Here is a 17,885-nt window from a genome sequence, read left to right on the forward strand (position 1 = left end):
TTCATCTTCATCTTCAAGACATACTTGACACTTGATATCCTGCATCAATTTCTTCTTATTGCAACCTTGAAGCCAACATATGGTTCAAGAATTGCCTATGGACAACTCCTACAAATATAACTCAATGCAAACATTAGTCCATAGGGATTGTCATTAATTACCAAAACCACACATGGGGGCTCCATGCACTTTCAACGACGCGTGACTTCGCCATCACCCGCCACGACCAGGTCGGAGCACTGTTTTTACCGGCAGTTGCGCATCCCCAACTCGCTGCTAGGACTAGATATGAGATCAGGAGATCGCCACAACCTTGCCCAATTCGGACGACCACCTCCATTGGAGAAGATGGACACCACCGCATCGACGATGGCGAGTCTAGGATTCCTCAGGACGCAAGAGAGGCCCAGTAGCACCTCACAACCGACGTAGCAACCGCCGCCTGCAGATCGGCGCCATAACCGCAACCTCTCCGCACCGCTGCATCAGTGAAGGACAGGCTGGTCACCCCCACCGTGCCCACCGGTCCACAGCCGAGGAGAGTCCACCGCCGCCGCCATTCCACCAAGGCTTTGCCTGGAAGGCTGGCAGCGCCTCGGGCGGAGGCGGCGGCGGAGGGGGAGGAGTGCCGGCGGCCGCCCTGGCGCGGCGCCGCCGTGCGGGGGCAAGAGGGTTAGGGGCTGAGAGGGTTGCCACATATTGGCTAAGATGTTTTTGTTTTGCACAAAATAGCTAAAAGACGGTGTTTGTAGGATAAAAAAACATGATATGCTTGTGTTTTATGATCACAGGTAAAAAGAATGTTATTGGATCCGAACCAGGACCGGTTCTATCATGGGCGCAACGAGCGAAGATTGCCCTAAGTGCTGCAACTGGGCTTGAGTTCCTCCACGAGAAGGCTCAGCCTTGCATTGTCCACACTTGCATCAAGTCAAGCAACATACTTCTCTTTGACGGCGACGTCGCAAAGATTGGCGGCGTTGGTGTCTCCAGACAGCACCAATACATACATGATGGTGGACTGGATCGTATATATCCTCTTCCCAGTTGCGGTTATGATACGCCTGAGTATGCAGCTAAACGTTGATTCTTCCACGTGAGCTTGGAAAATCATATGTATTCTCCTACTTATCTAGTCTTGGTTCTGCTAGGTCTAAAATGACTGGTCAATTTAGCACAAAAGGCGATGTCTTCTGCTTCGGTGTCGTGCTGCTGGAACTTTTAACAGGTCGGAAGGCATTTGATCGTACATTACCCCGTGGCCAGCAAACACTCGTGACATGGGTACGTATGCACATTCAAGGATATCCATGTAACTTCCTCAGAGGATGCAAACAGCAAAACTCTAATCACGTCGACATGCAGGCTACACCAAAACTTAGCGAATCCAAAGTACATCTATGTGTCGATGGGAGGCTTGGAGGAGATTACCCTCCCATGGGTGTCGCCAAGGTATGTTCTTGAAATTTGAGTCTGTATTCTTCATGCTCTACCCAACCTATCAAGAACCTAAGTAATTGCGCGCGCAGATATCTGTTATGGGACTACAGTTACTCTTGCACGCAAGATAATCAAGCTAAATAAGGCTAGAATTACACTAAACACACATTTTTCGATAAGGACGCTTCATTACTTAAAATATTCAAATATTACACCCAGTCTCTGTAACTAAGATGCACACAGCCGTTCGATTATCAAGTCTGAAACAAATAAAAGATAAAGGCAGACAAAAAGAGCCAACTAGACTAAGCTTAATTGCCTTCAATCCGTGTATTATGCAGCCATCCATATTGGGAAATAAACTCATTGGTCGTATTCTCCAACCGTGTAGACACATTCATAAAGAGATCTCGATCCTTCAAGCGTTGAAGTGCCGATCATGAATGGAGCAATGTCGTATATCGGTAAATGACCTGCAAGAGAGAAGAATTCTTGTCATTAAAAACCTTGTCATTTCTACATAGCCAAAACGTCCACACGACAACAATCATGCCCATTCTGATAAGCGTTTTATACCTAGGATCGACCCTATTTAGTCAATTGCCAAATATATTTGCAATGCTAAGAGGAGGGTATAAGGTAGAACCCATCTGAATGATTGACATATAGATCTAGCAAACCGAAAGAATGGTGTTTTATAGTCTCATCTTCATGACAGCAAACATATTTCTTACAACCGTGCCAATTACGTTTGAAAAGGTTGTCTTTAATTAAAATCACACTGCGGAGAAAACACTAAACAGACATAATAGAAGATGATAGAAATAACTTTGAAAGATATATGGGACCAACACTGTGAGACCGCATGTAGTGTTTTGTTTCGGCTCTTGTGGGGATGCTGAACTGGGGGTGTGCACGTGTGTTATCTGTGTTGCCTAAGCTGTATGCCGTATCGAGTGTTTAACTATGTATAAACCTGAGAGCTTTATTAATTTAAAGTTCCGGCATTATGATGTCTTTTATCTAAAAAAGAATACCTAAAGTGCTATACCCCATCCGGCCCATGATGCTTAAGCTCTGGAGGGCCCGACTTTGGGACTTCACCGACCTAACCAACCATGCTTCATTGCGTCTGCCTTGATGACCCAACGGGTCAGTGACGCCATGACTGTTTGTTGGAATGATCCGACCCACGATCCCTCTTTTTGGCCTTGGGTACACGGGACAAGGTCCGACCCGATCCAATCGCATCGTGAATGCTACTCCTGGATTACGTTTGAACTAAGATCTATTGAATTTAAAATATGGAATAAGATATCTCTAGCCTTGGACTACATGACAAGAAGATCTTCATGGACGGGACGAGGACTCTGAAGACCCACCCCTATAAAAGAGGAAAACGGGGTCGTGAAGAGGGACATATGCCATTAATCTATACAACACACCAATTCATCATGCCATACCCACATAACTATAAACCCTAGAACGATCTACTCGGCAAGTTAGTCCATCCAAGTTATCGAAAAGAAATCATATCGAGAGGCTTGAACCTGGGTATATACGTGTTTATCAATTACCTTTTGACCTGAGCCCCGGTACCAAATAAATACACGCATTCCCGATTCTTCACAAGTACAACTACCGAATGTCCAAACATTATCCTTCGACAGGTTGCACGCTAGGTAGGGGGCTCGCGTCAATACATCGAACCTACATCAACCCCTCTGACCAGCGCCTGCCAAGGCTCAAGTCGGACCTGCACTAACGCCATCGATCTCTCCATGGGAAAATAGGAAAATGTAGAGCTTGTGGGTTCCGACATGTATCCCCGATTAGTTCTGGCTAAACGAAGATCCGGTGAGCCCCGAATGGGTAACACTTTCAAGCATATCACCTCGCTGGTTATATGGGTGGGGACTGGGAAGCCAATTACGGAGCAACCACTGACAAAATCATGCGTTGCCCAGGCTGCAGCAACAACACATAACACAATCTTCATAATCGACCACTCCGACTTCCTCCTGAGCCACGATGGATCAGCTCGTATGGACGATGAAGGAGACGACCTCTTTAAATTCGTTCTTGATACCTAAAATGGCCAGGGGCCGGTCAAAGCTCCACATCACGCCCTTCAAACTTTTGCCGTGACTTCGGTAAGGTTGCCTTGACAGGGGCAAAGCTAACTGCCTCCCAGACGGACCTCAGCATATGGGGCGCCTTGATAGCAAAAAGTTGCACAAGTCAATCCAACGGTTTAAGGAGACTGGCATTGTTTTCGGACCACATCCCTCGTGGTGTGCCCTTATAAAGCACCTCTACATCGACCTATTCCCCAAGTCGGATCCAGCCTTTGGTGAAGACAGCCTATTCCGTCCGATGCTCCTTCTCCGAGAAAACTCGCATCTCACAGAACAATAGAAGACCACCGGCGTTTTTGTAAACAAAACTAACAGCAACCACATCAGAATGGTCAAACCTCCCAAAATATCAAAGAACCATAAGCTTAACAAGTAGATATGCCTAAAGGATCACACTAGGGATACATGGCGCGTACGATATTGCACGGCGATGCACAACCACACATGTTGTTGCACCTGAAGGGATAATAAGAAGCAATTCAGAACGTTCACGCATCAGACCCAACATGGAGAGTTGAACCAAGAGGCACCGAGCGACCTGACCCGCCAACCATGGCGCAAGTTAGATGTATTTCCCAAATGCCAAATAGGAAGATCCCACATATCGATGCATTTCACGTGATTTTCATTGTAGACCTCACACCTTACTCTAGCTAGAAGATCTTTTTTTTTTTCTATGTTTTCTGTTTGCATTGGATTGGAAATATTTTATATTGTCCCCACCTTCTTGGACATGCTTCACTTTAGCACTTTGAACCCACTTGGTCTCTTCATCGCGCCTTAGTTTAACTAGACAATCATCAACCTCGCTCTTTGTGCCCTTTCGGCTGCACTTAGAGCACTGATTTTGCTTTTATATCAAATTCATCAATCTGAAACAGGAGCCTATCCTTTTCCTTCTTATAATCTCCCCTCAAATTTCTAGCCCACCCTGAAGGAACAACCTTAGATGCCTAATCTTATTTTGCCATCTCTCACTAGGAGCTAGTATTCTCTCGTAAGAACCAAGTTCCATCTATCTCTTAACATCCCATAAAACAGTTCTTGGGGCATCCAAGATAGTTCAAACAAAAGTGAGATTTGTTTCCTAAGTGGGCAGGACCACCAGAATCAATTAGTAACGACGTGTGATCTGACCCTGTAATATACAGGTCATGGTACACACTCTTACAAGCGGAGTTTTTCGTTACCATAGATAAAACATGATCTAATAGTTGGTAGGAATCTAGATGTTTTTGACTAGCCCAAGTGAGTTGACATCCTGTGATAACTATTTCTCTCAAGTTAAACCTTTCAGTTATTGCATTCAAAATAAAGGGGCATCTAGCATTAAAGTTTGCGTTATTTTTCCTCTTGTCGTTGTATTATGTTGAAGTCTCCACCTACCAACATAGTTAGAGTATCATGTCCTTCAATCCAAACTAGCTCAGCAAGAAAATCTGACGACTTATGTGCATCTTTGCGCAGTTCCATAAACTGTCCCAAAAAAAAACCCAATCAAAACCATCCTTCTTTAATCTAATATGGAGTTTAACACTGAAGTCTCACGCTTCTACCTTTTGATAGAGAGTACCTCTTTTTTCTTTGAGGCAGAGGGTGCCCAATATTTAGGAGAAAACCGGACAAAAACCTACAGGTAAAGCTCATAGAAAAAATACTCCCACACATGTCCACAACCAGATCTAATAGAGAACACAAAGCAACACTAACAAACAGTCAAGCATTACACTCCAACACCACACCAAAAAATACAGGGCATGATATTGGGAGGCAGCCGTCAACCAACCACGGATCCAGAGAAGGCAACAGCCAATGGCGAGAAAATCACAAACCTCTCTGACGACGACAGCCTCGGGAACCGTTGGCAATATCCTATATTTAGAAAACCCATCAACAATAGGAACCGCCTGCCTGCCGAAATCAGGCGAGGGAGAAACTGCAGCATCATAAACACCGCACTTCTCAAAGCTTGGTGCCTAACATAGCGAAGAAGCCACATTCCAGAACCCATGCGAGCCGGGCCTCACTTCCTCGACGGAATGAGGCGTAAGCACACCACTACACAACTCCAGTAGCTCAGGCATGATCTGCAAGACCGGAGACGAGCTCGCCCTAGCACGGGGAGAGAAACAACCACGAAGGCCCAATCCACTCACGTCCACTTTGCCAACATCTGGCGGAGCCACATGATCAGCAGTCATCCGGGAGATCCTACCCAACGCAGCTTACGCTCACCCCAGAAAGGCTCCAATCGCCAACATCCAGCCGTGCAAATAGACAACAACCTCGTGAAGAGGACGGGTTGCCTCCTGAAATAACTAAGATTTCTTCTCCAAAGTAGATTGCATGTCCTTTGGGGCCAAAGAACCAACAAGAGCAGAAGCAGGAGCAGAAACAACTAACGCCCAGGACCGACGACGAGGCACATAGGACGGGAGCGAGACCTCAACCTGGGCCCGACGAGCAGACTTCGCATGGCGGGGCAATGACGCGGTAGGGCCTTCCAACAAGCTGAGAGGACGCCAAGCGTTATGGCGGTCACGTGTCCAATGACCTTCCTCAAGGCATCGAGATCACTTGAACGGGTCACAGCAAACCGCGGCACGGTGGCCAGGAGCGAGGCATGTGCATCATCTACCTCTGAGCCAACCAGGGATAGCACACGGTGAGCAAGTGGCAGGGCTGGCGGAGTCGGCCGCGCCGCGACATCACCTCCTCCCAGCCATCACGCTCGTCCGCCACACACTCCACCTCCTTGCGAACAACCTTGTCAATAGCAGCAGCATTGAAGGACTTGGTGGCCGGTCTCGGTGATAGGGACCCAAGCCCCGCAACGGCCGGAACTTGCATACAAGTCCCCATCTCTCAGGCGCCATCTCCTCAGTGTACACATCGTCGGTACCTGCCACCTTCCTTGGCGCCCTCCCCCCATCGCGCACATCGACGGGGCGTTGTTCATCACCGGAGGCATCGCCGTCCACGATGGGCAACGACGGTGAGGGAGCTTGGGGAAACACCTCAAACGGCGACAGTGACAGGGACCCGAGACCCTCAACCAGCACGGTAGGGTCACGCAACTCTCCGCAGGGAGGGTGAGAAGCAGCGGGATACGCTAACGCTATCTTGCAGAAGTGATGAGCACGGCGCATCTGCCCACCAACGGCTGGGTCTGACCTGCAGCGAGCGAGGGTGGCTGCAGGAAGCACGGCAGCGGGCTCCGGAGGCAGAGATGTTGGCCTGGTGGATAGGACTGCCGGAGGCTCGCCTCCTCAGCAAGGGCAATAGAGCGAGCACATGGCGAGGACGTCGAGGTGAGGCCGGAGCTTGTCGCGGTGGAGGCAGAGACGGCCGGCGGAGGGAGATCTATCGGCATCGACCTCATCAACTACCCTGACGACGATGAATGTGTCGGCTCCTCCATCACCATCGGTGTCCCCATCGCGCCACACCATGTCTACAATGTCCGTCGGATCTGACGTCGTACTACTGCATCGGCTGCGACTACAGGCACAAGCTTGGCTCGGATGCCCTCCCTTTGTGTGCAGCATTAAGTACTCCTCCGACGAGGAAGATATCGACGACCGCAGCAGCGCCATCCCTCTGTCCGCACCTTGGTTTGCGCGCTACTAGGTCTGCCTCACCTTCGGCCCGGAGACCGGAGCGGAAGCCTCTGTGTGCGGTAATTCTGCGCGCATCGACGATGATCAACGATGGGACGGCGAAGCCAGTAGCGGCAACACCGACACCACCATCTTAGTCTCCCAGGCGGAGTGGGACGCAACGCAGAATTGTGTTCGGCTAGACAGGGAGCAAGCGGAACTCAATCGACATCGACTGGCGGCTGACATAATAAAGACCATCACCAATTTGATGAAAACCACCAAAAACTGGGCTGATGGTGAAGACCACGTGCGAAAACCTCGCCCGCGCATCAAAGATGACGTAGGCAATCATAGGCACTCGAGCGACGTGGGTAGCCGAAGAGATCACGACAACGGTCACCGCAAAAAGAGGAGAATTCGCGGTTATGATGACCAATGCAATGATCGATGTGTTGGCCGCCAGAAGAACCGTCGTGATGAACCTGGTGGCAACCGAAATATCCGGCGAGACCGTCTTCCGCGGGTGCCCAACTTACCAGCCGCAGAGCAGCTGGACGCTTCCTGCTACGTGCACGCTTACATCGACCAAAGGGACAACACGAAGAAGTCGACTCATCCACTCAGGGATTATCGGCAGTTCCTCGAGCTTCAGAAGTTTTACGAGACGCTAAATTATGGGGCCAATGCACAGACGGTACAGGGAGCAATCACCCCTAAGCCGCCGCCCGAGTTGCAGCTCCAGCCAGACCAACCTCACATTCCAGCCGAAGTTTTCCCTCCGCCACAAGGAGAAATAAATATGATCCACAGGATAGGCATTTCCAAAAGAGAGTTGAAGAATTCATGCGAGAGATAAACCTCGTGGAGGTCACCATGGCAAGCACCCCCGATTACATCGACTGGTCTGAACAGAGCATCCTATTTAGTAGGGCTGATCATCCGATAACTGTTCCTAGGACAAGAAATGCCACAGTGGTACTCGAAGCACAGATTGGCGGGTTCAACATGAGCAAAGTTTTGATGGACGGGGGCAGCAGCTTGAACCTCATGTTCGCCGGTACGATGAAAGCGATGGGCATCAAAACAGACATGCTGCAAGAATCCGACAAAGGCTTCTACGATATTATTCCGACCTTGTACATTGTCTTTGGAAAACCCGACAACTTCAGAAAGGAATGACTCGAGTTCGAGGTGGTAAATTGGGATTCGCAGTACCACGCTATCCTCGGGAGGCCACCATACGCCAAATTCATGGCAGTGTCTCATTACGCGTACCTAAAGCTCAAGATGCCAGGCAATAACGGGACCCCAATCACCGTCCATGGAAGCTTCTCACACTCTGATAACTGCGACAAAGACTTCCAGAAGATCATTCCAAGTTCGGGGTCAACGAGGAACTTAATGCACTCGATGTAGTCACCGACCACAAGCAGCGACCTGTAGATAATCGGAACATAAAGACCGACGAGTTTGACGCCGCTAGAGATTCGAAGGAACAACAAGTGCACCCCTCTGACCAAAGAAAACAGTCAACACATCGGTTGTTCTTGCAGTCGCATAGGAAGGCGCGCTCATCGAGTTCCTCCTTGAGGACTGGGAAATATTTGCATGAGAACCATCCGACATGCTAGGTATTTCTAGGGAACTCGCTGAACACGCCCTCAATGTTGACCACAAAGAAAAACCTGTACAACAGACACTTCTTCGTTTTTCGTAGCCAAATCGCAAAGCCATCGACGAGGAAGTCAATCAGCTCTGAGAAGCCGGGTTCATTCGAGAACTCAAAGAAGCCAAGTGGGTAGCCAACCCAGTTATGGTGCCAAAGAAAGACACGCAGGTCCTGCGTATGTCCATCGACTTTACCAGCCTTAATAAGCATTGCCCGAAGGACCACTTCTCGCTGCCACGCATCGACCAGATCGTCGACTCTACGGTAGGCTACGAGCACCTCTCTTTCCTCGATGCTTATTCCGGTTACAACCAAATCAAGTTGAAAGTAGAGGATCAGGAGCTAACCGCGTTCATCACACCACACGGTGTCTTCTGCTATAACGTCGTGACCTTCGGCTTGAAAACCATGGGCGTCACGTACCAGCGATGCATGCAAGCTTCCCTTGGAGAACATAATGGCAGGAACATCGAAGTCTACATCGGTGAGATCGTCATAAAAACCAGGGACGCTGCCACGCTCATCGACGATATTCGGGAGACATTCGACAACCTAGATCGGAATGAGATCAAGTTGAACCCGAAGAAATGTTTCTTCGGGGTGCCTAGAGGCCAAGTACTCGGGTACTTCATATCTTCCTGAGGAATCGAAGCCAACCCCATAAAGATCAAGTCCTTCCTTGACATGGAGCCACCATGGAACCTGCGACAAGTGTAGCAACTGGCAGGTCGGGTGGCAGCTCTCAGCAGATTCATCGCCAAGCTGAGGAAAAGGTGCCGCCCTTTTACCACCTAATGAAGAAGTCAGAAAGTTTGAGTCGACTGCAGAAGCTCAAGATGCTTTCGACAATCTCAAGAAAGTCCTATCGACTTCCTCAATCCTCGTCACCCCTAGTGATAGGGAGCCGATGCTACTCTACAACGCTACAACGAGCCAGGTGGTTAGCACCGTGCTCATCGTTGGACGCGAAGAAATAGGAAAGATTCATGGTGCCAATCGCCCTGTCTATTACCTCAGTGAAGTGCTCACCCCAGCCAAACAGCGGTACCCGCATCACAGAAGCTGGCGTACGCCATATGGATGATATCACGTAAGTTGCATCATTATTTTGTAGAGCATCCTATCATCGTCGTCACCGAAGCTCCGTTGAAAAATATACTCACCAATCTAGAGCCTACGGGTCGAGTATCCCAATGGGCCATCGAGTTGACCCCACACGATATCTCCTGCGTTAATCAAACATCTATCAAGTCATAGGTCCTCCCGGACTTCTTCGTCGATAGGATCCAGTCGCAAACCCCAGATGCTCCTGATACATCAAGCTCTTAGACCATGTATTTTGATGGTTCAAAGCGCAACATGGGCGCCGGCGCTAGTGTTGTCCTCATATCACCTAAAGGCGGCAGGATGAAGTATGTACTAAGATAAACTTCCTATTTCCTGATGAACAATGAAGAAAAATATGAAGCCCGGCTGCACGACATGCGCATGGCAAAAGCCTGCGGCGCTACACGCTTAGAGATCTATGGAGACTCGAACCTTGTCGTACAACATTTGATGAATCTGTGCGATGCGGTTAGCGACAACATGATAGCTTATCGTGAAATATACCGTTTGATGGAAGGCAAATTCGAAGGCTGCAAGCTGAAGCATACTGGCAGGACCGACAACGAAGAAGCCGACTCTTGCAAACATCGGCTCCACATGTTCCGCAATTCTGGATGGCGTTTTCTATGAAGTAATCAATCAACGCTCCATCAAGGTTAAAACCCCATCACTTCCCACAAAGTCGACTACCGACTCGGGGGGTTGCACCCGACGCAGCCGACGCAAACGTCATCATCGGTCCGAGCCAACAAGTTCTTCTCCTTGAACTAGTTTGGACTCAGCCTTTTCTCGCATATTTACTGTGATATGGACTACCGGAAGACCCAACGGAGGCACGTCGCATTGTGCGTCGATCCAAAGCATACACGGTGGTAGCAGGCGAGCTCCACAAAAAAAGTATATCATGCATATTACAACGATACATTGCACTCGCAGACGGAAAAACTCTGTCACGAGAGATACTTGAAGGCACTTGCGGCCATCCCACGAGCAGCCGAGCACTTCTCACCAAAGCCTTCAGGGCTGGATTTTACTGACCAACTGCAGCCACAAACGCCAGAGACCTGGTAATGAAATGTGACCCCTGGCGGCGTTTTGCACCGAAATCGCACGCTCCAGCCACAGACTGATGACAATACCGCTTGCGTGGCCGTTCGCACAATGGGGACTTGACCAAGTTGGACTAATGTCGAAATCTTCACCAGGAGGTCATACTTATCTCCTGGTCCAGGACGTCATACTTATCTCCTGGTCGCAGTCGATAAATTCACCAAATGGATAGAAGCCATACCAGTTACAAATCAAACGGCCGCCATAGCCTCTTAGGTGGCATACAAGTTCTTCAATGGCATCACTTGCCACTTCGGTATACTGCACAACATTATCACGGACAATGGAAGCAACTTCACATCCGATGAGTTTCATAAATTCTGCGAAAAACTTGGCATCAAACTTAGCTTCGTCTCGATCTCACACCCTCAAACCAATGGACATGTGGAAAAGACAAACGACTTAATCTATGTTGGAATAAAAAAGCGCGTCACGAAAGCAGCTGACCCTGACGCGTGGGTTGAAGAGTTTTCATCTGTGCTGTGGAGCCTACACACCACCCCAAATAGATCAATGGAATACACACATTTTTTCTGGTACACGGAGCCAAAGCTATTTTACCAGCCGATGTTCGATTTGAAGCACCAATGGTAGTCGCATACAATGAACAAACGTCTACACAGCCACTTCAAGATGTTGTAAATCTGGTCGACGAAGCCCGCAACATCGCGCTCGCAAGGACAGCCGTATACCAGCAAGCAATACGCAATTATCACAGTCGAAGTGTATGTACCCGAAGCTTCGCCAAAGAAGATCTAGTCTTACAGGTGAAAGAAAAAGGCCATATGAAGCTCGAATCTCCATGGGAGGGACCTTACATCATCGCCGAAGTCATCCCCAGGAGGCGCATATCACATCAAGAACACTGCAACAGAATTGGAGGAAAACAACCCATGGAACGTTGTGCAGCTACGGCGGTTCTATGTTTAGGATTTTTTCTCTCTCACTTCATTCAAACAAGGCCTAATCAATGAAGTTCTAAGTTCGTCCATACAAATACTACTCTATTCCACAGGACACACCCGAAGTTCCTCGGTGTCTCCTAAAAGATCTTTGGCTACTGCGTCTACTTCCATCGGGAGCGTTGTTTTTCAATATAAACATCGTACACACGATCATTACCGCGAGATTTTTTTTTAAAAAAATTATCAATGCAATAAGCACACTCGAACACTCGAGGACTGCAATCGATAAGTTCCTACATAAAGGATATGGCCTCAGGCGATACATCGTACTCACGATAACAAGCAGCACATCACACTCGATCCCTCGGGGGCTGTCGTCAATACAACATGAAACACAAATACGACTATGCGCAGTACATCGTTCTCACGATAAAGATGCTACGGGTCCATCGAGTTTGCAGCGCACCCGACGCTTGGGGGCTGTTGCCGATAATAAACACATAAAACATATGTCTTCGTGCCAAAACATCGTTTACACGATAATTGAGCCATGAGTCCGTCGAAAGTTATAGCCCACCTGAACTCTCGGGGCCTATCTTCGATGAACGTTAACATATAAACAACATCTCATCCCAAAACATCGCTCTCACGGTACTTGGGCTTACGTCGTGCATATGGCTTACCCGATAACTCAAAGACTGCTATACTGCCGATGAAATTCAAAACTAATAAACGGCTCTCCATGATATGTCGTTCACACGATAAGATTGCTACGGGTCCGCCGAGCTTGCAACGTGAATTGGTCACTCAGAAGTTGCCGCTGGTGTCATACAAACAAAGTCACGGCTCCGTGCTAAAACATCGTCTTCACAGTACTTGAGCCACGCGTCCGTCGAGCCTGTGGCTCGCCCGATTACTTGAGAGCTGCAACCGATGATTAAAAAAATTTACCAAAAAATGGCTCTATATAACATATAGATTTTACTACGGGCCAATCGATAGTGTGGCTCGTCCATCGTCATGGGAATCGCCAGCGATAACGTGAAGAAATTTTTGGTATTCAACTCAGCAACTTACAGCCAATACATGACTACTTCACAGTCATCCATAGGCTCGGGGATACTCCCATCGGGAGTGCTGAGCGCGCACCCGATAACAAAGATGAAAGTTTCATCGACAAAGAAGAAAAAAATGAACCCGAGGTTCTAACAATCCAGGTTCGAGCCCGGGGACTCGAATCTTCTTAGGGTAACGTTGTTTTACTTCGGCAGTTAACCAATTTTGATTCATCGAGTAAATCTGGACTCCTTACTTCATCCCTTACGTATATTCAATCCTTCGGCTTACTTTGAGCTTATACTATTTGACAACCCGATAGATTTAAAAGCGTCGGATGAAGAAAAGAAATTAAAAGATTTGACATCAGGTTCTTTCGGGTAGTACAACTTGAATCTATGCACTGTTACAAGCATCCGCCCATAGACTTGAGGGCTACTCCCATCTGGAGCACTGGTCGCACATCCGATAAAGATCTTCGAGTGGTGCAACTTGAGTCTACACGCGACTACAAGCACCCGCTTATAGACTCGGGGGCTACTCCCATCGGGAGCGCTGGTCGCGCACCCGATAGAAGATAAAACTTCAACTCTATATCAAGCACAAGGTTCAGCACTCTTCGGATGATCAAGACATCCGGATAGTAGCAACTTTATTCCCTACCCGAAGCCTTGCTTCAGCTAACGGGTCCCAACATTATTCTACCTCATCCGGCCAAACATGGGGGCCCATGTGGATCACCGAAGCCCATGATGGACCAACACGTCGGTTGCAGCGAAGAGAATAATGAAAGAGACGGATTTTTGACGAACAAGGCGAGAAGACTTCATTTAAGAAAAATATAGATTGGATCTTGTTGTAATCTAGTCGAATCTGTGCAGGTCTCTCGGGACCTGGCCTCCTATATATAGGCTAGGAGAGGGCATGCTAAAGGACACCTACACACAACCTCGCAAACAGAAAACCATAGAAACCTTGCCTCTTGATGAGACCATCACCACGCAATCTATCGGCTGCCCCATTATAACCTTTTTCGTTAATAATCAAGATCAGACAAGCAGGAGTAAGGGTTTACCTCATCGAGGACCTCGAACCTAGATAAAATCTCATCTTCTTTTCGGTATCCGATGTCTCGTGCTAACCCGCAGGATTCTATCAATCCTAAGCCCCTCATGGTGAGCATTTTCGAAGATCCCCTTGACAAATGTCATGGAGTAAGACGACTCTGATACCATGTCGAGCTAGCGGGCACGATACCCTCTCCCTGGCTCAGTTACATATATGTGTACTAATAAAACGTCGATCAGTCGTACGTCGTACGGCCCAGCTGAGGAAAACAATGTGCACCATCGTACACGTCCTAGCTTAGTATAAAACTGGCCTACGTCCCTCAGCAAAACCGGCCCAATCACTCGTGCGTCCTAGCTCGGTAAAACCAGCCCAGTCAGATGGCCCAAAACCAGCAGAAACTATACTAGAGAACCAGCAGAAACTATATTAGAGGCAGAGGTTTACACAGAAAAAATATCTCACGCCTAGATATGATTGGGGCTCTTGGTGCCAGGGTTGGCCGTGCTGCTCCATTGTCCTGCTAGCTTCCTAGATTAAGCATATAGTCAAGATGAGAATTTCGGTTAAAAAAGAGGATCGACTTGGACTTCGACGGTGTTCCCACATGGTAATCTGACACATACAGGCTGATGTATAGTCAACAGATGATCGTTACCTAGACAAGAAGGACAGGAAGGTTACATAGAGAAGAAAAGCATTAGCATCTGCAACTTTAAAATAATATAAGGTGCCAGTGAAGTTTTAAATAATGGCTTCATTATTATTTGTTTGTCATCACACTTCACATGAAAATATCATCTATTTGCAGGCATCTTTTATTGAGCACGTGGACCTGTAAGAAATTATGGTACTATTTTCAAAAAGTAATACTATATTAAATTAGTTTCATAGTATTACAACTGATACAGGAAAGGTATAATACCGGGTAGAGTACGACTCTATACCGATATTATACAGCAGGTTTACATACTCTAACATGTACATGTTGTCAAAGTCCCACGAACTTAGTAACAAATAGTAAATTTTCTCGACGCATTCCTGGGATTTTGTTTTTAGATCTTCTTAAATGTTAGCATGTTATATATAATTCTAATTTCACGGGTTCTATTAGCAAAAGAATAACAGCTTGTATATGCCGCACTCCTGCAAGCAGATGGCCGCAGTCGCAGCGCTCTGTGTTCAGTACGAGGCAGACTTCCGGCCAGACATGAGCGTCGTCGTAGAGGCTCTGACGCCGCTGGTGAGGCCTCTCGTTAGCACCTGAAGCAATTTTTCTAGTGCTGCTGAAGCATCTGGAGTGTGAAAGGATGTCTTCTCTATCAGCGAAATAGCACGTGATGTGGTTTTGTGGCCGGACATGAAATCTTCAACTGAAACATCATGTAATTTTATTGCGTCTATTTGGACTGTAAATTTAATATGGTCTCAAACAGCCTAATCTCATAATTACTCTTCAGAAGAGTAGACCAGATCTATCTTTCGCCATACAACCAAATATGGAGTAACTGTTCTTAAATATGGCGTTTCCAAATTCAGAACACGGGGAGGAACATTGTGCTTGTGCACAGATTTCTAATTGGTTTCCATCTTTTTCTCACTCGTCACTGCCCATCAATATTTTTTAGCATAATAGGAGATTTACCGCAGTATTTCTTCAGCATTTCTATTAGGAAAACTTGAATAGAGCAGGTGCGCTCTGCGCACATTCACATTTTTTGACTTTTTCTTTTTTATCTCTCTCAAATTGTATAATTTTTTGATTTGCAGAGGAACAATCAGTTCCATCCCATCAAAGATATAAAAATTCATTCAAACCAGTCGGAAATTGTTATGTAGTTTGGCAGTAAAGATGATACTTCGGATACCTAATTAAGCATCTGAATCTTAATTAGAGTCTCTTTTAGCAGACTAAGGAGGGCTACACTAAGTACTACTGTGACCAATTTTACTGATTATGTGACGGCTTCTAATGAAGGAGATCAGAGCTGAAGGCACACAATAGTGTATCCAAGGTAATGATTCAAACGGGATGGACATGGGATGACCGTTTCGACCTGATTTTGCCCGTCGGGACTAGACAGGATAATCCGGAGATCACCTGGCTGGACGTGCGGGGTGAACGGAACCCATCGGGAGACTGCAGTCCATACGTACTATATGAGGATCAGGAGACCGACGAGAATATGTACTGCTTCAGTGCTGCTTCAGCTATAAAAGCGGGCGGGCCACCGGTAGTGATTGGCCTCACAGCCGGGATAAGTGGTTATTCTGTTTTAGCCTGGTACGGGACAAACGAGTTCAGCAAATGGGATATGCAGGATTAGGGACGTGGGATGGGACACCGGATAGGCGGCATGCCCATCCCACTTGAAATCCTAATCCAAGGTCATGATGGCAAGTTCTATGGTAAGAGGAGCTTTGCCATTTGGAGGTAGTTGTCAAGATCCTAACATAGAGACGTGGCGGTGAACTTGGCGCTCACAATCAGAAATTCTTGCTATATTTTTCTTTTTGAGGAGGAGCAGCAGTCGCTCCGCTTTTTTTTGCATTACACGAGGGGAAAAAGACAGTTAGTCACAGGGGGGGGATGGACGCAAACAAATCCAGAAAAAAAACAGACGTAACGCGTGAAACACTACAGGCTCACTCTTCTCTTGGCCAAGTCATGACATATTTAGAACTATATATGCCCCTTGACCTAGCCGACCTGACTGTCTAATTTTGAGGCTTCACGGCACAAAATCAACAGGAGGATTCCACCACAAACTACAGGAAAGAAGGGCAAACATATGAGCACCAAGAGGGGATGCGGATGTCTCTGCAAAAACGTGCCCAGGACAAGGTCGGTGGCCAACACGAGCATTAGGGCGATCACAAAGCCCTGCGAGGATACATAGTAGAGGCGTGAAAACTGAAAACCATGACAATTTGATGCATGTGGCTGGATAAAATATTGCTGAGGTACGCAAGTATATTCTCGACGTACGTACCTGGGTGAACATCTTGCAGGACGCGCAATTGTCATGGGGAGGTGGTCTTGTCACCGACATCGACGACGGTCGTCGTGGTTCTTGTTTCTCCAGCGGCAGCGGGTAACCAACGACGGGCGGGCGCTTCCTGCCACCACCGTCGTCGATCAGCGGGTAGCCGAGGGCTACGTCCCCATCGTCGAGCTCCTCCATGGCGCGAACGATGATGTCCTCGGCCGCGCAGGTCCGTGTGGCGGTTGGAGGCAGGCGTATATATGGAGTACGCTGAGGTGATCAATCTACTAGGCAGGGAGACACATAGCCCTAAAAAATTATTTGATCGAGATTAACTCGTAAGGTCCGTTTGGACTTTCGAACACCCGTACTATAATTATCCGCTAAAAGAGCTACTCCTACCACAATCCAGAAAAAATACGTTTGGAAGCCCACTATTGGATAGGTTTTTTTTTTTTTGATAAAGGATGCTTTATTACTTTTGGGAAGCAATTACATCCGTCCTCTGCATAACCAGGATGCACACAGCCGTTTATGATCGTCAAGTCTAGAATAAAAAGATGTAAAACTAGAAATTAGGAATACATATCGGAACGATAAAACGTAAAACGCCTATGATGGGGGTGGGGCTTCAATCCGTAGACTATGCTGCCACCCATGTAGGGAAAAAGTATCCCTCGCCGTAGCCTCCAATCGTTCACACAATCCGAGGTTAGAATTCCAATCCGAGGAGTATCAAGGGCTAGGGAGATTGACCGACCACACCACACAGCCAGCCAAGGTGCTGCTCCGGACCGAGTCCC

General features: G+C 47.6%; 1 protein-coding gene across 1 annotated transcript; it reads left to right on the plus strand.

The window, feature by feature from the left end:
* The first annotated feature begins 749 nt into the window (after positions 1 to 749).
* On the plus strand, positions 750 to 16,422 carry LOC124662700 (pto-interacting protein 1-like). The gene is made up of 6 exons (XM_047200507.1): positions 750 to 1,068; positions 1,152 to 1,284; positions 1,366 to 1,452; positions 15,252 to 15,350; positions 15,866 to 15,930; positions 16,074 to 16,422. The coding sequence occupies exons 1-6, from the start codon at positions 764 to 766 to the stop codon at positions 16,420 to 16,422; spliced, it is 1,038 nt and encodes a 345-aa protein (XP_047056463.1). The 5' UTR covers positions 750 to 763.
* The last annotated feature ends 1,463 nt before the right edge of the window (positions 16,423 to 17,885 follow it).

This window comes from Lolium rigidum, chromosome 6, assembly GCF_022539505.1.
Source record: "Lolium rigidum isolate FL_2022 chromosome 6, APGP_CSIRO_Lrig_0.1, whole genome shotgun sequence".
In the NCBI taxonomy this organism is placed as follows: domain Eukaryota; kingdom Viridiplantae; phylum Streptophyta; class Magnoliopsida; order Poales; family Poaceae; genus Lolium; species Lolium rigidum.

Coding starts and splice junctions, on each gene's coding strand:
- LOC124662700 (XM_047200507.1), top strand. CDS start 764: ATGATATGCTTGTGTTTTATGATCACAGGTAAAAAGAATGTTATTGGA. Junction 1,285..1,365: donor AGCAAACACTCGTGACATGG/GTACGTATGCAC, acceptor GTCGACATGCAG/GCTACACCAAAACTTAGCGA. Junction 15,351..15,865: donor CGCCGCTGGTGAGGCCTCTC/GTTAGCACCTGA, acceptor TTTGATTTGCAG/AGGAACAATCAGTTCCATCC.